Below are 23185 nucleotides of genomic sequence, written 5' to 3'. Positions count from 1 at the left end.
TATATTAATGCCCTCCTATTATGCGTTGCAGAAACAAGGACGACGGCATCTCGACATGAAAAAGCACTTAGAGCATTTGAGAGAACTGTTATTCGCAAGATCTTTGGAGCCGTCCACTTGAGCGATGAATACCGAAGAAGATGGTACCACAAACTGTATGAGTTCTACGGAGCCATTGATATAGTTAAAGTTGAAAGTTCAATGAATACGTTGGGACTCAACTCAACCTCTATCGTACAAATATTGGTAGTCCAAAAAGTATTCTCGTATTTTGTCAATAGATGTCGTGAGTTGTATATCTCCAGTGCTACCAATGACATTGCGTCACACCATATAGTGTTGAAAAGGTGAGCTTCATTTAACCAAAAAATTAATTTCGGGGAAGTTGAAACTTTTTTCAAACTTTTTTTTCAGCTTTTAAAAAAAAATAAAAAAGGAATGCCATGCAAGCCACCAATGAAATGTGTTACATATTTGTTTATTTATTTATGAGTATAAATATAAAAAAAAATAAGTTGAAGTTTGATTAGAAATACGAAAAGACTTTTTCGACTACGCAATATTCACACAATTTCTGATAAAACCCTGTATTTTGGAAAAACCACTTTTTTTATATCTGCTAATATTGTTTATATTATTCTTGTCAACATTTTTATCAATTTTTTTTATTTATTTTTATATTTTGTTTTTATTGAGATTATTAGAATCTCTGTTGTCAGTAGCTGCAAATGACTAGCGATATCTTTTTATTAACAGTTGTAATCACACTGTGGGCGTCCCTAATCAATATAGATAGTATGTGATAATCGATTTTGGGAATTTCAGCTTCAATTAGCTGTGTTCTGCTTAGATCATAACGAAATTGTATGCGTTTCAATCGATTATAGTTCTGAACCTGATAAATTGATTTGATGATTTCATCTATCCGAAAGCATAAAGAGGTAGGTACTCCTCATATTCAAACTCATTTTACATTTTATAAAAATTCTACAAAATAATAAACCGAGACGAAATTGTGTCTGCGATGTGAGTTTTTCATTAGAACTGAGGCAGTTTTTAGGTCAAGCACGCTATGGCTAGAGGAAAGTTTACTCTCAATTAAAACTATTTTCATAAGGAAGCTGCTTGACAAATTTTCGTAGTGATTTGGCACGTCAAATAATAAAATGAGCTATATAGGCGTACAGTACATAGCATATCCAACGAAAATTTTTTTCTTTGCTGATATTAAGCTTTTTAGAACCTTAACACGAACTACCAACTGTATGTCATCGTTAAAACGCAGTTAAAATCAACGCGTTTAATTTATCAATTAATCAGCCTACTAAATATTAAGCAAAGAGTCCAAAGTTATTTTTAAGACGCATATAAGTCACAAAAATAGTCATAAATTGAAATAAAATTAACCGCATTTCAACTTTATCGGTGCTTGATATGATAAGCAACATTTAAGGTGCCAAGAAACGGAAATTCTTGAAGGTTTCCAGCAAAACAAAGAAAATATATATTACTTGTGGCATAAAGTAAACTGAAACTAAACTCTGTCTTTGTAGTTGAATTCACAATTCTTAAAATTAGATTTCTAGTCATATAATCTCGATTCTGTTTCGTTTAATGGATGATTATTCAGGAGAAAAAAGGAGATAGAAAAGGCGTGAGATAAAGTGATAGATTTATTTTAAGGCATAGAAAGAGTTACCTTCGAACAAACTCTGTTAAGATACAATAAAAACTAGCTTACAAGACTTTTTATTGTATAAGATATTATTATTATATAAAAGCTTATATATAGAGAGTCCAAACATATTAGACAAGTTTAGCGCAGAAGAGGGTTTGTGAAGCCCCAAAACAATCATGATTTCTACGCATACTAACTATGAGTAGAACTAACAGCAGTAAGTTCAAGTTCATAGCACGTCTCTCATAAACTTCAATGACAAAGTTTTAATTAAAAATAGCACGTATCACATGGCTAACTATTCTCCACATTTAGTATCTATAAGCATTCATTAGACAGCTGTGGGGGGAGTTGACTCATAAAGCTTATGTACTTGTTTACTGATAAGTAGCCATAGAACGATTTCGCAAACAAGATGGATGGACATTTTTATTGCTTATATCGTGTTCGATAATCACAAACAAAACAACAACAACAATCATGTAAGTAAGAGCCTTTGAAATATTTATGATTATAATGCTGTCAATTAAATTGAAACCATTTTGATTCAGTGGAATAAAATAAGAAATGAAAAAAATAAAAATTAAATAAAAAAATAAAGAAAAATATTAAAAAAACAATGCAAAAAACATACAACACAAAATTACAAAAAACAAAATTAAAAAAAACTACAAAAAAAAATTAAGAAAACTACAAAAAAAGTAAAAAGATAATAAAAACTATTTTTGGATAATTTCAGATAAGTTAGGAGGGTTGACTTAACTCAACAATTTAAACATTAAAGAAAAAAAAAACAAAAATTAACAAAGCACTGGCCGACACTTCTTGAAAACTTAGAAACCACTTATCAAAACATGCATGAGAAGCCAAGAAGCGATAAAAATAAAACGGAAGCGCAAGCAAAAGATGAAAAAAAAGTAATTATTAAAAGTCAAGTTCATAGCAACATTTCATGCGTTTTTTTACTACCTTATATTAAATATTATATAATCATGTGTAATGGCATTAAAACATTTATTTTTTGCTTAATAACATAAACCACATTAAGCGCTCTAGTAAGTCTTCTAACTCATTAATAGTACACCCACACTCAAAACTAGTAACTACGGTAGATTAGCTAAAGCAACAAAGCGCAGCGCTCATAAAGAGAGCGTAGGGCAGAGCGCTTAGACGCTGTAAATTTACAGCTGTTATCTGCCACTGATCAACACTGATCGCTTTGCTGAGCGCATTAATTAAGGAAGATGAATCAGCTGTTCTTAAAAGACAATTTACAACCGCTGATGTAATAAAGTAAGTCATTGGCTTTATGGGGATTTCCGTAAGTCATTTAAATTAAAAGAGAGAATGTGCCACAAGCTTTCACAAGTGAGTACTGTGCGACGGTAAGTGGTAAGCAGTGTTAGTTAACGACAAAATAAGTGTTATTATTACTGTCATCGTAAATGTTATTAACATATACATATATGTATATATATATGTGAAGTTTGAGCTAAAGAGACACTTACAGGTTCCTGGCCTGACACATAGATAACGGTACTAGAATTAAATTAAAATGATTTCTGGTTAGGCGTAATCTTCAAAAGGAGCATGACATTTCATACCATCGTATGACAGCTGTCGGACCTTTAGTTTGTGAATTATAACATTTTGAGATAAGCAACTTTTGTTATTGTGAAAACATGGATAAAAAGGAATTTCGGGGGCTGATAAAATATTGCCTTTTAAGGGAAAAAATACAGTTGAAGCAAAAACTGATATTGATGAAAAGTTTCCGGACTTTGTCCCAGGAAAATCAACCGTCAAAGATTGTTGTATGTTAAGTTTAGACGGAGGTAGAAATGAGCACCGAAGACGGTGAATGCAGTGGACGCTCAAAAGAGCATGTTACTGAAGAAAACCTTTAAAATGTTAACAAAATTACTTTGGATGACCACAAAATGAAAGTGTTCGAGATAGCAGACACTCTAAAGATATCAAAGGAAGGTGAACAACATATCATTCACACACACTTCGGTACGAGAAAACTCTGTGCAAAGCGTGGGCCGCGCGACTTTTGACCAAAAACTATGACAAGTTGATGAATCATGATGTGACAATGGGTGAAAGACGTCTCCTTTATTGCAGTCCGAAGACCAATGGACAGTCACACGATGAACGCAAAAGTTGGCCATGGATCAATTTTTATTGACTACCTTGAAAATGAAAGGACCATCAACAGCGACTATTGCGCAGCGTTATTGGACTGTTTGAGGAACGAAATCGCCGAAAAACGGCAACATTGAAAGAAAAAGAAAATGCTGTCACAAGTCAATGAAAGCGATGGCAAAAATCGATGAATTAAGTTTCGGATATCTTCCGAATTCACCATATTCTACAAATCTGGCTCCTAGCGACTATCTACTGTTCTTAAATCTCAAATGAACGCACGCTGGGAAGAAAGTTTCTTTGAATGAAGAGATGATCGCCAAAAGTGAGGCTTATCTTGAAGCAAAGAACTAATCGTACTGCAAAAGTGGTATCGAAAAGTTCAAGAATCGTTATAATCAGCGTTTCACTCTTGAAGGGGACTACGTTGAATAAAAAAAAATGAACTTTCGTAAAAAAATGTTTGCTATGATAGGACGGAGACTTTTCATAGACCTGTCATTATCAAAAATCGTATTACTTTGCTCATTACCTGCGTAAAAACCTTTTAGAGCTAACTAGTCTAGTCTAGACATGTGGAAATAATCTTAAAAAGCTATTTATCAGTCAACAATTTTATTATACCTATCGACGAACGCCAACGACCAATATTTGCCAACCTTCTACCAATAACTTCAGGGACTTTTTTCATATCAACAGTGTGAATAGCTTTTACACATAAGCATTTTATATATAAATAAGACAATGTCTGCCATTATTGTACTAAATTAGCGTTCACTTTGAAGCATTGCGTCTCTTTAACAAGCACTACAGTAAAAGCCGCATTAATAGTTACACTTAACTACATAAAGCTTTAAACGTTGTGTAAACGAACAGTGGATCTTCTTTATGTAGTGCAAATAGAATATTAACTATTTAAGGGTATTTACCAGCTCATAAGTTTAAACGTTAACAATAAGCAAGCGACAATTGTACTTCTATATAATTCATGGAAACACTTTAAAAATCAGTTCCTCTTACGAGTACACTCAAACCCCTTTGGTGCTTTTAATTGCATATTTTAGATAACTTCAAATTGAAAACTAAAAGATAATATATGCTTTGCTTTTAATTAAGCAGATTACCTAACTAGCTGTCACATTCTTGAGTTATTCTTAGTGATATTAGTTTACTTGTCTATCAAAAAGCACCGTTAAGTAGCTGTTGATGTTTTGCTCGTGTCTGCAATGCCATATCTGATAAGTTTTCTTTGTTTATATTATATATTAGCAGCGCAAATAAGCGAATCTTTTAAAATTAAAAGTCTCTGATAAGACTACAGCAATTTGCGGTCGAGCGGTCGAGACACGTGGCGGTTGGGTATATCTTTTTTTAACTTTTTCTGACACATCATACTGTGCTAAAGTTCTCAAGTGGCTAAGAATGCTGTTACTAAGCACATTATGTATTTATTGAGGAAGTTCGAAGCAAAACCCAGGAATTATTTATAATATTTTTTACATAGGGTTTACATGCTCTGTCTTCAAACCGTTGTAATAAATCAGTACATAAAGTTTGAGATTTTAATAAAATAAGGTAGCGGCGCCCAAATGTAGGCAATACTAGGTTTGAGACTTTAATAAAATGTGGTAACGGCGCCTAAATGTAGGCAATATTTTCAGAAATTCTCTGTGTGCACAATATTTTAACAAATGTTCATTAAAAATGCCAAAAGAATGTCGTGTCTTCAATAGTGAGACCAGAATGTAGGATTAAAGCGTGATTTTTTTTTAATTTTAATAAATATTACTTTTCTTAAAAACTATAGATTTAAGTACATATGTACATATGTATGTATGTAGAACATCTGATACTTTTTAAAAATACTTTTATTTACAGTTTGCGACACTCTGTCTTCACTTTGCTTATTATTTTTTTAACTAGAGACAAAAAATTTCCGAGATTTTTTTAAATTTTCAAGAATTTTTCGTTAATATTTTTGGCACTCTGTATTCACATTGCTTGTTATTTTTCTAAAAGCTATAGATATAGAACTTCCCATATATTTTTTTTAATTTTAAATTTTTTTACGTTTTGTGACACCCTGTATTCACTTTGCTTTTTATTTTATTTTTTATTTCTAGATATAAAACTTCCGACATATTTCTGTTTTAATTGAAAAAAATATTTATTTTTTGACACCCTATATTCACTTTGTTATATTTTTTTAAACTTTAAACATGGAACTTCTGACATTTTTTTTTGTAATTTCCAAAAATTTTTTATTTTCATTTTGTGACACCCTGTATTAACATTGTTAGTTTTTTTGTGACTATATATAGAACTGGATATTTTTTATGTTTAATTTTCAAAGATTTGTTTATTTACATATTGACACACCCTGTATTCACTTTGTTAATTATTGTTTTTTTACCTATAGATATAGAATTTCCGATATTTTTTAAACATTTTCGAACTTTTTTTATATTTTTTGCCACACCCTGTATGCGCTTTGCCTTTAACTACTTCTGACCACATGTAAATTCTGCATGCGGCCAACAAAGCGCTGACTAACTTCCAGTGACTCAACCTCTAATTTAATGTAACTGGTTTGCAATTTGTATGCGTACTTGTCTGTAAATAACCGTACACTTTTCCACTTATTGTTTGAATTCTGTAATATACATACATTATGACCAAATGACTGTTGGTGACGCTTTTCGATTCTTGTTTAAAGCGAAACAACGGTAATTTCCCAATCACTTGCGCAGAAAAACAGTTAAGTAATGAAGTATCATGAGCGAAAATGCGATAATGACGAATATTTATAAAAATAAATGTGTTGTAATAATAATTACAGGGGGAAAAATTAATTACAACGAGTTCGTCACAACATTTAAGGGGCACAACTAGTTGAAAATTTCGAAAAAATCGATTTTGTTTTTTTTTTTCATATTTCGATAATCTACATATACTTTTAAAAATTACGGGCTAAAATTCGAAATTCAAATCGATATCTCAACTAGGTTTTGAGTTACAGCCATTTTAAGCATAGCCGCCAAGTTCAATAAATGTCTCGATTAGCAGGAACTGTTTGTCAGCCTTGTGTGTATATAATTCTACATATGTAAGTACATATGTACATTGCTTTGGCAGGCAAAACACAAACAAAATTCAGCAATCATTTTTATAATTTTAAAATTTTTATATATATTTTTTTATATTTTTATATTATGATTTTTCTATTAAATACTTCTACACACTCGCTCATTTACCTATATTGGCAATCAGCTGTGATATGCTGCGTCTGTGGCGTCGCAATTGATTCATGCGACTTGCATCGATTTGCTCTGACTCGGCAGACATCATGTCGTCTGTTGACTATTCGTGTATATTTGTGTTTTTGTTGTTCTTAGCTTTCAATATAATTTATTATTATTATTATTTTTTGTTTGATAATTTACAAAAATATTAAAAAAAATTTTCACATTATTCTTTCACTTAAATACTTCTTTTCATATTTTTTCGTTATGCATTTCTTCAAAACACAGCTTGATAAATTGCATAGAAGATTTCTTTTAAACCAAAAATCAGTTACAGAGCACATTCACAACTTTTTTTCATAACACCTAAGCCACTTTATAAAAAAATATTTTTCGTTTTTATAATTGCAATTAATTCGCTTTCGAGCTTTAAGCACACGGCATCAAGCATACATATCTTCTTATAATTTTTCTAATTTCCATAGAAATTTACAATATTTGCCCGCATATAACCGCTGTGCTCCAATCATTTCTATGCCTTTTTGCGTTTATTATATAATTGTAACTTTGATCTTTCACTTAATTACCCATGAATTTTAATTTTATTTTACTTTTTCTTCACTTAATTATTTTCATTTCGCTTAGAACACACACGTGCTCGGCTGCTTGTCGTACATGTACAAACATGTGCAGTCAACACGAAGCAAATATTGGCGATTGCGAGTGTGTAAATGTGGGCAAACAAACAAATGGTTGCTGCTGTGCAACAAGTGGCGGAGCCGAAGGTAAAAGTACATACATACATATGTATGTACATATGTACGTGCATACAGTGGGTGTTAATAATATACGAAAAATAATATTTATTAAAATTTTGAATATTTTATTTTTAATAGTGTTTCTTCTTCTTAATTTAGACACCGCTTACGCGGTTAAGGCCGAGTTAACGACAGCGCGCCATCGTTTCTTCTTTTTAACACGTGGCACCAATTGGAGATTCCAAGCGAAGCTAGATCCTTCTCCACTTGGTCCTTCCAAGTGTTTAATTAAAACAAAATAAATATATGAAATACATAACAAAATTAAAAAAAAAAAAAAAATTTTAAAAAATTTAAAAAAAATATAAAAATTTAATTAAAACAGATTTGACTTTACCATAGAGGAAAAACTTCATAATTTATTTTGAAAAAAAAATATAATACTGATTTTTAAAACCCATGAAGGAAACGATGCAGCATTAAACAATTTTTAAATGGCAAATTTGAGATATGGCTAGATCCAGACCTACATACATAAGTCTAAGAAGAAAATTCTCTAACAATTTTAGTTAAATTGTTCAAATAGAACCTGAGAAGTCGTGTGTAACGTTTTGAAAGAGACAGTTTCGAGAAAACGCGTCTCAAGTTTCAGTTCCAGTCGAAGCAGTTTAGATGCTGGGTCAGCAAAAAGTCTATGTATGTATGTATATCTCCGAAAATAATTTGAATTTCGAAAAATGCGGTGCTAGACATATTCTTTATTGATAAACTTTGAAAATAAAAAAAACTCGATTATTTTTCTTTCTAGATTAGAATAGAATAGCCTTTAAGAACTCAAACTTTAAAAGAACTTTTTTCTTTCAACATTTCGGATCATTTTTAGGGTATCCAAGGAAAAAAATTTATGAATTTTTAGGCGCATCTTATTCTAGACTAGAATACCCCCTTAAGGGCTCAAACTTTGCCAGAATTTTTTTCTTTCGTCATTTCGGCCGATATTATACAGTATCTAAGGGCGTATCTTAATCTTTCAAAAGGTCTTGGCAGCTTGTATATAAAAAAATAGAAATAATTTAGTACCGAAGAGATGGTACTAAAACTACAAAAAAATTTTAGATTTTCAAAAATAACACGGCATGCGCCAAGTGAAACACCCTTTTTGGTACTAAAAAAAAAATATTTTAAAATTTAAAAAAATAGCAAAAATAGTGAAACACCCTTTTTGGTACAAAAAAAATATTTTAAGGTTTTCAAAAATACATAAAACGCCATTTGAACACCCTTTTGGTACTAAAAAATGTTTTCAGATTTTCAAAAATAACAATAACAGTGAAACAACCTTTTCGGTACTAAAAAAATTTTTATAAAATTTTCAAGTCAAGAGAAACACCCTTCTGTTACTAAAAAATTTTTAAGATTTTCAAAATTAGCAATAACAGTGAAACACCCTTCTCGGTACTAAAAAATGTTTATAAAATTTTCAAGCCAAGTGAAACACCCTTTACGTATGCAATAAACCTTTCCGAAAATTCTGAAATCAATACAGCAGCTGTTTAACCCATTTTTCACGTATTTCCTTTGCAGCTAATTGTTTTTTTTTTTTAATTAATTAATATTATTTATTTATTTATGTTTTTAATTCAATGTTTACAGCTGCTGGCCAGATTTTTGCGTACAAAACGTGCCAACGCTCACTTTGTTTCAATTATTTTCGCCTAAAACATGTCACCATAAACTTTGGTTTCTTGTTTTGCAGCACTAAGCCGCATACACACGCAAAACTGTGCCTGCAAGACAAAACAGCCGAACACGATTCTGCGTAATTTTGAAAAAATCATATAAGTTTGCATGTTTTTGTGTTTAAAAACACGTTTGTGAGCTAAGCTGTTTAGAATTTGTCAACTTAAAAGCAAACTGTTGGAAAAGCAACAAAAACAAGCTATGCAACACACATTTTTAGCATTAATACAGCTAAGTAGTGACACGACTTAAGTTGTTTTGCCTGGTGCGCACGATTATTTATGCATATTCATTTAATTCTGTTTATTATTTCCAGTTATGTGCTTACAATTCTCTTGTCTTCGGCATTTTGTGCGCTTATTGTACGCTTTCCTTTGTTTGCCATTTCTATATTGTTTATTTTGTCTAAAAATTTTAAAGTAATAAATATTTTACTTGTTTACTTTGTAGCTTTAATTTCTTCCTCATTTTGCATTTCTGTGGAAGCTTTCGCATTAAAAAATTATTTTTTGCACTTTCTACGCCGCATTTCTTGCTAATATTGCTTATTTTCATGATTTCACACAACTCTTTGCTGCTTCGTACATTTCGCCTTTCTTGCGGCCAACAACTTTCTTTTAATTGAGCAGCCGCTACTTGCTTAGACTGCGAAATTGCTTTGTTACACGGCACACCGGCACATTCGTGGCACGAACGAGGAGCTCAACTTGATGAGTGGGTAAAAACACTGATTACAACAAAAAAAATTAAAAAAAAAAACAGAAAAACACTCGTGGAATGCCAACTCTGCTCCAATTTATGTTTGTGGGCCTTCACATTGGCCCGAAACTCGAGCAGTCGAGCGCTCTAGCGCAAGCAGGCATTAGCCCACTTTGAAGGTTGACAAACAAATCGGATTTTTGTTTCTTTTTGGGTTTTGAATTTTCGTTTGGACACACACTTGCAGGCGCGCTAGTGTAGCCGCACTCTTTGTTTTACACAGTTAACCGACCGACACTTGGTGAAGCGCAGAACGAAGGCTCACCACACGTACCCAAGCGTTGACACTTTAGCCGCCCACCGCTGCCTGATACAAACGCCAGCGCGTAATTGTTATTACTAAATTATAGTATTTGGTTACACATCCGCCCCGTTGCACCGACTGCGCGCGGCTGTGAGTGCGTGTGAGCGCGCTGGAGGCGAGATAGCGAGGGAGAGAGTGAGCGAGAGCGCGATGGAGCGCACTCACACTCACCGCCGGTTCTGCGTGCCAACATACACTAATCACTGCTTTATTTATTACTCTAAAGCAACAACAACAAGTTGTACTATAATTTACACAGACACTTTGTCTTGCAGAAATTGTTGTTTTGACCAAAAACACCGAAACACTGACTAACTGGCCTACCACCTGCCACTTGTATGCCAAGCCTGAGCACACGAACCGCACACGTCAACGTCACTTTGGTTAATAATATTAACTAAACGCTTAAAAACGGTTAAAAGCGAGTTGGCGAGTCAACAATACGCAGACACACGAAGTTGGCTGGCGTTGGCGAAGCGGCGTAGTGCTCGTACATGTGTATGTATGTACACATGTTAACGAAATGAAAATGGCCAACTCGAAAGAAATGGCAAGCGACGAGCGTTGAGCAAAGTGGAGCAGCGCCCGAGGGCATGCGAGGTGAAGGTCGGTGCGGTGTTGGCGCGTCGGTGGTGGCATTGTTGTTGTCGCTTCGGTGCCGGTGTTTGCGCACAACAGCGAGTTGATAAAGCGAGCAACTAGACAGCGAGTACATTTAGGCACACATAGCGATAACAACAGAGTGTATGACAACAACAACACAACAACAATTAGAGCACTGATAACAAAAAAACTACAACGACAAGTGGCTTACAACAAAAATAAGCGGCTCTATGAGGCGAAAGAAAATATTTAGTAAATAAATATGATAATGAAAATAATTGTACTAAATGCAGGGGTTGGCAATCAAATTGTAAATATCAAAAAAAAAAGAGAAAAAAATATACATACATATATACATAACTATGTAGATATAGTATACTATAGCAAAAAAAAATTTAAATCGCTCACCACCAACTAACGGTTTTTAAGTTAGCTAATTTACGTTTTTGTTGTTGTTGTTTTTTTTTTTTACTCAGCTGTTTGCCAGGTTTCAATTGCGTTGTTACTGTTATGCTTCTAACTACACTTTGTCTTGTGTGTCTGAAGTCATTCTTCTTGTTTTCTGTGTGTGTGTTGGTATGTATGCGCTAATAGCTTCTTTACCGATTCTGGTTTCATATTTATATTTAGACTGTCGTTACTTGTACCCAACACACGAAGGCGGTAGGTATTTCGCTGTTTGTTTCGATAGCCATCATGGCTGATTCTAGCTGCTGGCAAAAAAGAACAGTTAAATTAGGTTAGGTTAATCTGGTAGGGCAATCTTTCGAGATGTCTGCGCTTGACGCGAATTTTAACAGGCTCTGCGGTCTTACTATCGATACTTCCTCCAGTGTATCATAACGTGGGGACCCCAGATGCTTAGAACGTGGTCTTGCCAAGTTCACAAGAGATGCTTCATTGTTGCAGGGCACCAGAGAAAAAATAAAACAACAGTTATATTAAGCCGCGAGTCATTTTTTGGTTTTATCAATGTAGCTGTGGACACATCTGTTGTTGTTTTTGTAGCGGCAGAATTCTCCCGAGTTGACAGACCTTGGCCGGATAAAAATCCGGGTCCGTTCCGGCTACGTTCTTTTAGTACTCAGCTTCAATCAGTCATGGCTTTAAATTACTGACTCGCAACCGAACGAACTTAGACTTTTGTACTTTTTTATTCTTATTACCGTTTTCTTGCCTTTTTCGTTAGTTTCCATTTCTTTGTAACGGTTTTTTATTACTTTTTGCTGTTTGCGTGAGAGTAATTAAAACTAAAGCTCGTTAACTGACTGAGCAACTGCTTAGTGCTGAAAACGGAAATGGTGAGGGAGTATTCGAAGACAGCATAGAAATAAAAGGAGAATGTGACGTAATTGAAGAGCGAAAATTAAAAAATAGCGTGCGTAAAGTAATCAAAATTCAAAAGCAACGGTTAGCAAGGTGAGTATATGGTATGACGCGACAGCCAGTAGTGCGAAGCGACGTTTTATACATACATACATACATATATGTATATATATTTATGAGCTGTTTGCTAATTAAATAATAATAGAATATTTGGTAAAGCATAATAACAAAGTAATAAAGTCTGGACTCTGCAAGACAAGTTTAAGGTTATTATGCTGGAAAATCTAGTTTTCGAAAATCAAAGCGCGTTGTCTACTGAAAAAAATCACCTTAACATGTCGGAAAGACATTAGCGAAATGATTTTATGACAGGTGGAGTCATAAAGTGTCATATCAGCAAGCTACATAAAAGCAATCAAAACAAGGCACACATGTGTAAATATGGAGAGATTGTGTGGGTGGGGGAAAATAACGCACCCAAAAAACTGCCAACGTTATCAGTAAATATTGACATTGCGATATCTGAGTATGCGACAAAACGACGAACTTTGTTGTTTTTATTAGAGTGTCGAAAATTTGTTTTGCCAACTTTGGAACTGAAACAGCGATGCGCCCCGTGACAATGGCGTTTTTATAAATGAGGTGTGCGGTGATTTTTATACCCTGAACAGGGTATATTAAATTTGCCAGGAAGTTTGCGTGAGAGTAATTAAAACTAAAGCTCGTTAACTGACTGAGCAACTGCTTGGTGTTGAAAACGGAAATGGTGAGGGAGTATTCGAAGACAGCATAGAAATAAAAGGAGAATGTGACGTAAGCGAAGAACGAAAATTGAAAAATAGCGTGCGTAAAGTAATCAAAATTCAAAAGCAACGGTTAGCAAGGTGAGTGTATGGTATGACGCGACAGCCAGTAGTGTGAAGCGACGTTTTATACATACATACATACATATATGTATATATATTTATGCGGCAACTGTTTGCTAATTAAATAATAATAGAATATGTGGTAAAGCATAATAACAAAGTAATAAAGTCTCGACTCTGCAAGACAAGTTTAAGGTTATTATGCTGGAAAATCTAGTTTTCGAAAATCAAAGCTCGTCGTCTACTGAAAAAAATCACCTTAACATGTCGGAAAGACATTGGCGAAATGATTTTATGACAGGTGGAGTCATAAAGTGTCATATCAGCAAGCTACATAAAAGCAATCAAAACAAGGCACACATACATACATATGTAAATATGGAGAGATTGTGTAGGTGGGGGTAAATAACGCACCCAAAAAGCTACCATACAAACAGAACGATCGGAATCAAATGCTGGTATGGAAAAACTTTTGCATTTGAGGAAGATATATTTACGAAATTTGGTATAAATTATTTTCTAAGGCACCAATGTAATCTGTGAAGGGTATATTAGCTTCGGTGCGGCCGAAGTTAACGTTTTTTTCTTGTTTTGTTTTGTAATGAAAAATATTACACGGTCATGGATATACATGTGTATATATGTATGTATGTACATACATAGGAATATATGGGAGCAGCAGGCAACTCAAAATTTCTTTTTTTTTTACTCAAATCAAAATTTTAATTTTTTTCCTGTAAAAAATTTACTCCAATTTAATTTTAAATTTTTTTTCTATAAAAAATCGCAGAAAGATATTATTATATTTATTTTCAAAACTAAACTTGAAATATAAACATACTTTTCCAAATTGGAAGTAGTACATTTCGGACTAGTTTCTAGCCCTATTTTTCAATATAATATAAATAAATTTTATAATAAACTTCTGAAAATTTTCGTTATTTCTGTAATTATTATACGTAAAATTAAACTATAGTTTTTCGGACTAGTTGGTAACTAGTTTCCAATAGTGAAAATAGTATGAAATATTACGTTTGCAATAGGTATAATAATATGTAATACCATTACTAAAACCCTTTTTCCGTATTTATTTCACGTAAATAACTAAACGTCTTCGTCAAATGAAACAATTTTTTGTACTAGTTGGTAAGTAGTTTCTAACAGTTATAAAAATATGTAACATACAATATGATTACTAGAACTTTTTTTGCGTAATTATTGTACGTAATAAATAAAAGTATATTTTTTCGGACTAGTCAGTAACTAGTTTCAAATAGTTATAACAATGTGTCATATGCAATAATATTACTGGAACTTTGTTTAGGTAATTATTGTACATAATATAGGTAAACGTCTCTGTCAAACTATATTTAATCGGACTAGTCGGTAACTAGTTTCACATAGTTATAATAATATGTAATATGCAATAATATTATATTAAACAATATTTTTTCGGACTAGTCGGTAACTAGTTTCCAATAGATACAACAAAAAGTAATATGCAATAATACAACTTGAATTTTGTTTACAGCAAATAACTAATGTCGGTGATATGTACTAAAAACGGACTAGTACATATTGAACTACTTTGAAACCACATTTACATAGTTAACTTTACAGCTTAAATTATATATTTATACAATTTCATGCTCGCAAAGCCATTGATGAGGTGATTTATTTATGATTCAAGGTAAACACAGAAAAAGACGAAATGACACGTGCCACGGGTTCATGAACAAATTAGCGCAAAGATCAAGAGTCAAGCTGACACATTTACATATACATACATATACACCATAAATGGTAGGTAACTTTGTATTTATAAAATATTTTTGCGTATTTATAAAATATTTGTAGAAATACTTGTCAATATTTCAGAACTCAGCCAAATCATATAGAGGCGTGACCGTCGTCTACGCACTGTCAATAGAAGAAGCAAGCCCTGCATATTTACTTAACTGTCCAGTGATTTGAACACAGTCGGTGCAAGAACAATGCAACTCACACTAACCCAGTCATTATTAAGCAGTCGATTACTGCATGACTAACGGAATATTTGATGGTCACATTTTTGGAATAATTTACCACAAGTAAAAAGTTTTTATGACAATTGATGCAAATGTGGGTGTGTTAGTTGACACTAGTTTTAATCGCACAGCAATACTTTGTATAACAAACACGTCGCGTGTGGACTTATGAACATCAATGGCTACACAAAAAAATATTTGAAAATAAACGATAATTTGTTAAATTATCTAAGTAGTTGTTTCTATGTATAGTAGGGTGGGTCAAAAAACGATAATTTTTTTCTCAGAAAAATATTCTGTTAGACACCGCTAAGAAAGACGCTCCTAGTAGGAGCTCTTAATTTTAACGGGTTGGCTCTCCGTCTGACAGTTATCTATTTTTATTATTTATTTAATTTTTTTTTATATATATATTTTTTTTTAATTTTTTTTATGAAAGTTTTCAAGTTAAGTATTATCACACTCGGTTTACTCCCAAAATGTCTTATACCAACAATGTCTTTAAACACTTCCAATTTTTCCTACCGCGTCTGCTGAAAACGTGAGCGCAATTTATAGCCACTAAGCATTCAATTCCAATGGCGCGAATAACAAATTAAATAAATAAATAAAGGCATTAGTGCAGAGAGAAATCAACGAGGCTGAGTAAAGAGACAAATATGCGTGCATAAATAAATAAAAAATTAATAAGCAAATAATGTACAATGAAGAGAAGAAAAAATAACAAGCAAAAGCTTATTTTTATAGAAAACTGTGGGCGAAGGGACTTATAAATAAAATCAGTGGAGTGTGGACTAGGTTAATGCCTTGTGATTGTGGCAGCAAATATACAAATTTACATACATATAAATATATGTATAGTATGTATGTATATTAATTTGTATATTTTTTATTTATTTATTTTTCGAAATTTAAAAAAAAATACAAATATGCTTCCGTCTGCAGCTGAGTCAAATTTCATGCTGACGTACGTATTTGTATGTTAATATGTACGTATAAATAATCTAGGAGCTCAAAATATCTTTGAACTATTTTTTATATTCTGGCAACATATTGCACGGGGTAAAATAGTTTTGTTCATCTAACGGTTGTTTTCAAAACCTTGAATAGATATCCAACCGGTGATCAACACGTCAATAAAATAAAGCAATTGGTGCTTGAGAATCGGCGATTAAAAGTCAGAGATCTTACTGGCATCGTTGGAAAATCGGAAGGATTAGTGATAACCATTTTGAAAGACCATTTGAGCCAAAAAAAAAGTGAAAGCACAATTAATTCCAAAATCATTCAATGTTTTTCGGAAAACAGCGTCGCGTTAACGTAAGTTAAATAATGATTTCTGACTGGCAGGATATCATGAAACGTATTATTACCGGCGAAGAGTCTTGGATCTGTGCTTACGAACCGGCAAAAAAGACCCATCGACCAAATATCGTGGCTAAGGTGAGCCGAAGCCGAAAAACCACGTTAAAGCAGGTCAAAAATCAAAGTTATGCTACAGTTTCATTCGACTAACGAGGTGTGGTGCACTCCGACCGTCCAAGCTGAAAATAAAACAAAGAAATAAACTCAAACGATCGCTCCGGGGAAACCGTTTCGTGTCAATTGAAGACATTAAACGTTAATACTCCGTAAAAAAATAATCCATAAGCGTTAAATCGCATGATCTGGGCAACCATTTGGCTGCGCCATTTCACGAAATCAACGAGTCGCCAAATTTTGCACGCAATGTTTCCATGTTTTGACGTGAAACATAAGGCGGTGTAACGTATTGTTGGAAATAAATAACATTCACGTCGATTTCATCAAACTCCGGGTATGAAAGTCGGTCACTTCCTGCCTCATTTCAAAACCAATAAAGCACGATAATGCGGCCATACCACCATCCGCATCAAACAGCCAATTTTGGGTATCCAATAGCGTTTCTTTAATCACACGAGGACTTAACTCACCCCAATAGCGGCAACTTTGCTTAATGACACACCATTAAGCCAGAAATGGGACTCATCTGCGAGGTTGAACTTTCGGATTTCCGGATTTTTCGGTGAACGTGAATTTGCGTAATAATCATGGATAATTTCCGAGAAAAGTGAAACGTGACATTATGAAATGGCAAAACTTACTGAACAGGCTGACAAAATTTGACACAAATTGGTAGACATACCTTTCCGCCAGGCAGTCTAAATCACCTCAGCACTTCTGGCAGACGTCTTTGGTACTCTGAAGTATGTTTATTGTTTGGACTGCAGCAGAGGTTATGGATACAAAATTACCCAAAAAACACCTTTCATAAGCACTTTTTGAGATCAGCCCCTTCGTCGCATTTTGTTTTATCTCTTCGATCGACTGAAAACACGTTTCACGGAGCAGCAATTTTAGTTTGAGGAACGAGAAAAATTCAAAAGGTGACAAACTGATGAATTCGGGGGTTGATCAATGGTTTTCATTGCGTTTTTGGCTTTAAATTTGATTACAATGGTGGCTCGACGCGACGGAGCATATTATCATCGTTCAAAATCCGTGAAATGTTCTTCTACAATTCCGGCTATTTTCGTCAGATATTTACACGCAAACATCTCAATACGGCCAAATAGAACTTTTATTGACCTTCAGAACAAGTTCATGATGTACAAAACCAAGAACATCGAAGAAACAATGAGCATCCCCTAGATTTTTGGTTTCGGCTCGATTTTTTCCTCCATTCCGATGATTGCTGACCTGTTTGCATGTCAAACTCATAAACTCATGTCTCAGCGGGAGTTTTAATGCTCTCCATGAATGTGGGATCAGAATTCGGACGATCAAGCATGTCCAAAGAAACCTATTTACGGTATTCTCGTGTCGAGCAAGAACGCGTTTCATATCCAAAATATCCATTAAAATCATTGGAACAGACACGTAAGAGACGTCGAGCTTTCTTGTCAACTCTCTAACATTTGCCTGACGACTTTCAAGCTCCATAACCTTCACTTTTTTAATATTTTCATCAGTTGAAGAGGTCGAAGATGGTCCAGAACCAGGTATGTCTTCAACGATCTCTCGACCGTCTTTCAAGGCTTTGTGCCCCTCTGTACAATTAGGGATAGTCCTACAAATTTAGCACAATACATTTTTTTTAAATATCATTTACACGGTGAACTTAATTACAATTTCCGGGTGCTTTTTTGACACAATGTGTATTGGCAAATACTCTACACGACTTTAAGTATTAAAAATTGTAACAGGTTTCTGCTGTTGCGGCAGAAAACATTCCTGAAGTAATTTCGAGGAATGGTACTCAGTTGACACAGGTCAAGGACAGTCCTTGGCTAGATAAAAATTCGGATTCGTTTCGGGTACTTTGACTCGACTCTCGTGTTAACGGATCACAAGGGGCTATAAAGATCAGGTTCCTACAGAATACAGATCCTCCTTACTTTTTCCATAGTACTTACGAAAATTTTCATTCACTTAATGTTTGATTACCTTTAATCACAGATTATGTAAAACCGCCTTACAAAATACAAGTAAATAATGAGAAGCAATCTATTTTCTCGGGTTTCACGTTAAATTGCTAGATTTTGCTTTAATGGAAAATGATCAAAGCTTCATTATAAATCCGCTTAGCGTGAAAAGCGATCAATACACAAGCTAATATAATTATATATAATTTTCTATGAAAGTCAATAGCAAAAACAAGCAAAACCTAAAAACTAATTGGCATAAACGTCGTGATCGAACAGAGTACAACTTACATTCGGAAAACTGCTATACAAATCAGCTAAATAATGCCAGACGCGAAATGCGGAGTGTAGCGCCAAACCACCACACTGTGGCACTATGTGGCACCGCTCGGTTGTTGTTGTTGTTGAGTGATGTTTATGCGCCGATTTGAGCGCTGTTTTATGGGAGAGTTGAGCGAAGTTGCGAAAAGCGGTTTTGAGCGCGCGCACAGTTGCTTTGAACACTAAGCAGTTTTCAGCAAAAACACAAAATAAATGTTGTATGCTTTGTTGTTTCAAACAACTTGTCGCTTATTTGCTTGTTTTTGTGGAATTTAGAGCTTTTTGTGTTCAATTAATTTGCCACATTTTGGAAGTAATGACACGAAATGTGTGGCTTTCCAGGTTTCACGAGGATACTGCGAGCTTATTTTGGCGTTTTGACACTGCACTGCGCAACTTTAAACATTTTACACTGTAAATCTGTGAAAAAAATCGATTCTTGCTACAACAACACTGGAGTCACTTTAATTGTTTCGCTTAAAAAATATTTAAACCTGGCGTATATTGACTCAACCGCACTTTAAACGCGCAAATAACAAAGAAAGCGCTTTCAAATATTATTTTCGCCACTTCACACACCAAATCAGTATCAAAGAGTGATTCACGCGCTCACTTGCCACACTAACGCTTAACGCCGATATCGAATAACCACTGCAGAGTCGAATTTTAAGCTTCACCTCGCAGCAAAGCGCTACACTTTCAAACCGACTTCTCGACTCTTGTTAGCCTCTTTTACGCGTTGCCACTACTTATTTACATATACATGCATATACATGCATATACATTGAGCGTTTGCCTTGACGTCAGTCTAAAGCACGGCTTTTCGAACTCCACACAAAACGCCAATAACTACAGCAACCAGTTATAGTGAAGCCTCGAACGTAAAAGCTGCGACGCCTTCACATCAAACGAAGTTGTAACTCGATGAGTTCACAAGTGACTGGGCGCACAGCTTCAGCGCGCGGTGCTCATGTGCTCGCACAATTTGAAAATGTATAAAAACAAGTATGTATTTATTTATACATATATGTATGTATATAGGTGTATATATGTACGCATAAATGCTATTATATATGAATATTTATGAGCTTGGTTTGTGCCTGGAAAACTGAGTGACTTCGGCGTTTGTCTGACCGCTGTGGTTTGTCCACTCATAAATAAATGGCTGATTGACTTGCTCGAGCACGACGGGATTGACTGAGCGTATAAATGGACTGAAGTGCCTAAATGGTATCCATATATAATGCAGTGAGTTAATTTTTAAGCAAAGTACACATGCATGGCTACATAAATATGTTTTATGTATGTATGTGTATGTAAACCAGAGTCTGTATATTTCGATTTCAGAATTTGGACCAAAAATTAATTTGTCTGAGATATACTCTCTTACTTATACACAAACGCACATTAGATGGCAAGATCAAAGGCAAGTGATCAGTAGAAAGATATAAAGCACTAATGGCTTAGACCCTGTAGGAAATTTTTCAGCGGAAAAACATTATTCTATATGATAAGTGTTTCATAATTTACACTGAATTTTTACATTAATTACAAAATAGAGGTTAGATTAGGTTTAAAGGTCGTTCAGAAGAAGAGTCTGACTTGGACAGCTCAGAAGACCGATCCGTGGTGGGACCTATAAACTCTTATATACTGGATCATAAGACCCTTACAGATCGACAAAGCGCTTTGAGACTGTCCCAAATTTGTTGAGATGGATAATATCAATTTCGGCTTCGTTTTCTGGTTCACCGAAGGTAAGATTATCGATATGTTTCAACTTCAGTCTTGCAAAGGCTGGCTAATAGGTTAGAAAGTTACTGAACGTTTCCACCACACCTCCCTCCATACAACTGTGACAACTAGTGTCCGACAAAATTTTACTCCAAAAATTACTGCATGAATGCCTATTGGATAAGAACTCCTACGAAATGAACTTTGCTCTTCAGTGTATCTCTTGCGTTCTACTTTACAGAGAAAACCACAAGGTCAAATCGAGTTCACCAAAATTTGAATTTTTTCGTAAAACCTGTCAAAAAACAATTTTCACTTTCTTTGATTTTCTTTCGTCCAAGTATAATACCTACTTCTTTATTGGCATAGAGGAGAATGGAGTCAGAAGTTCTGAGCGCCATTCACTTGGCGGTGGCCAGAAACTATTTTTTATTTTATATATGGTTAAAGTAGCTTACGGCTTCCGATCTTAAACCAAGTACCCCCTGAGTAACCAAAAAAACATCCCTTTGAAGGCTAGACACACGCGACACCGTTTTCTTAAGGACCACCGGAAATGACGTCGTAATGGCAGACTTTTGTAAAATTTTCTTTGAAAACTTTACAAAATCTTTTCAAAATATATACCTATGGAATAATGAAACATTTTTTTAAATATTTAATTCTTTTATGGAAAAAAAGTGTTCAAAATATGCCGTTTTTTGCTGGACGAAACACAACTAACCTATTAATTGATATTTTTTACATTTTTTCTAAGAAATGTATGCTTAAATAAGTTCCGGACTGGAACTAAAGAGCTCAAAAAATATGTTGAGAAAAGTACTAAGATATATGTACATTGAAGAACTATGTCAATCAGAGTTTCAGGAAAACCGTCACTACTTTCATAATTGTTGCCAAGAGAAAGACAAATCTAAGAGCAGATGCTCCTAATGAATAAAAACACATTAAAAATAAAGGAAAAAATTGGTCGAAAGAAACAGTGATTCCACATCGTTTTTTTTGCAAAATTCAAGCTGTCAAATTTTTACGGTAACTACTTATTTCAGGTCTTCCTACAGGGCCTCAATTTCTATACACACTAAAAAACAGAGGAGAGACACTACATTGATATCTTCCTGCAGGGCCTCAATATTCATACATTTAAAAACAGAGAAGAGTAGTATCTTTTGACAAAAACGAATTTGAAACGCCCTGAAAGCCTGACATTGAAATGAACTCATGTGGCGAGCGCTATCAATTTAGTGTATGAAAAAATATGTACAAGTGATTAGAAACCTACATATACATATATGGATAGACGTTCTTATGAAAATTTTCAAACTAAACACTTACAATTCCTCCATTGTAAGGAGCAACAAATATACTAGACGATCGTAGAGTACAAAAAAAAGTTGTACATACATACATACATACATACATATATCATACAAATACATAAGTATAAATATATCCCATCTATACTTATGATAGCAAAGTTCATAAAAGAGGCGTTTTTATTATAGCGCACATATGTATGTATGTATCTACTTAGATAGCAGCGATTTTGTAGCTTTGTTGATTATATTACTTTTTACGCGATTTTACTGTCAGCAAATTAAATGCCGCGTTCAAGTAAATTACGATTACGATCATTTACGATTTATTTCATGTTTCCGAAAGCCGACGTTAGCGTTTAACATTTGACGTCATCCGCTGAGCCCAAACCGATAACGCATGTAATCAAAGTTATACATTTACTTAAAACACTGGGTTTTTTAAACGCTATAGCAAGTGACTTAGGTTTTTACAACTGATATGTACTGCCTTCGTTTTGCTTTGCGCCTTTTGGCGAGGTTTATCGGAGGGTTGGCAGCGCCAAAGCTCAATTAACGCATGAACTTAGTTAAAGCAATCAAATTATTTTATCATAAGGTGTATACTAATATATATGCATATATGTATATGTGTATCTATATGTTTATATGTATATATACATACATATGTATGTGAACTTCTACTTTTCTTGATTCCATCAAAACAATAATTGGCGGCGCAACACTAATTTTATACCGACTTCCGTGTTAGGAGACAATTCCCAGTGCGCATAAAATCGCACACACTCGTCTTTATTTATTTTGATGAGTTTCAACAAACTTTTTCTCACACTTAATTCATAAATCAAGTTACTTTATTGCTTTAGTTTAGATTTGTATCGCTTTTGTGTCTGTTTTCGCGTACTTTTTGCACTGAAATT

General features: G+C 34.0%; 1 protein-coding gene across 5 annotated transcripts in view; it reads right to left on the bottom strand.

Moving 5' to 3' along the window:
• LOC120770202 (phospholipase D2) overlaps nt 1-23185 on the bottom strand; it is a 34610-nt gene extending 11425 nt beyond the window's left edge. Inside the window, exons 1-2 of one of the 5 annotated variants that reach the window (XM_040097447.1) lie at nt 22950-23185; nt 19186-19635 (exon numbers count right to left, since the gene is read on the bottom strand). Coding sequence is in view for 1 of the 5 variants with exons in the window: in XM_040097445.1 (XP_039953379.1) it covers nt 7081-7174 (94 nt within the window). In the remaining 4 variants the exon portion in view is untranslated. Of the gene's footprint in view, nt 1-7080; nt 7222-15435; nt 15566-19185; nt 20131-22949 lie in introns of those variants that run through there. The other 4 variants (XM_040097448.1, XM_040097446.1, XM_040097449.1 and 1 more) reach the window with 4 other exon arrangements.

Source organism: Bactrocera tryoni, chromosome 3, assembly GCF_016617805.1.
Source record: "Bactrocera tryoni isolate S06 chromosome 3, CSIRO_BtryS06_freeze2, whole genome shotgun sequence".
Classification (NCBI taxonomy): Eukaryota; Metazoa; Arthropoda; class Insecta; order Diptera; family Tephritidae; genus Bactrocera; species Bactrocera tryoni.
Note: the sequence above shows the minus strand (reverse complement) of the source record. Positions and strands in the feature narration are given on the sequence as shown.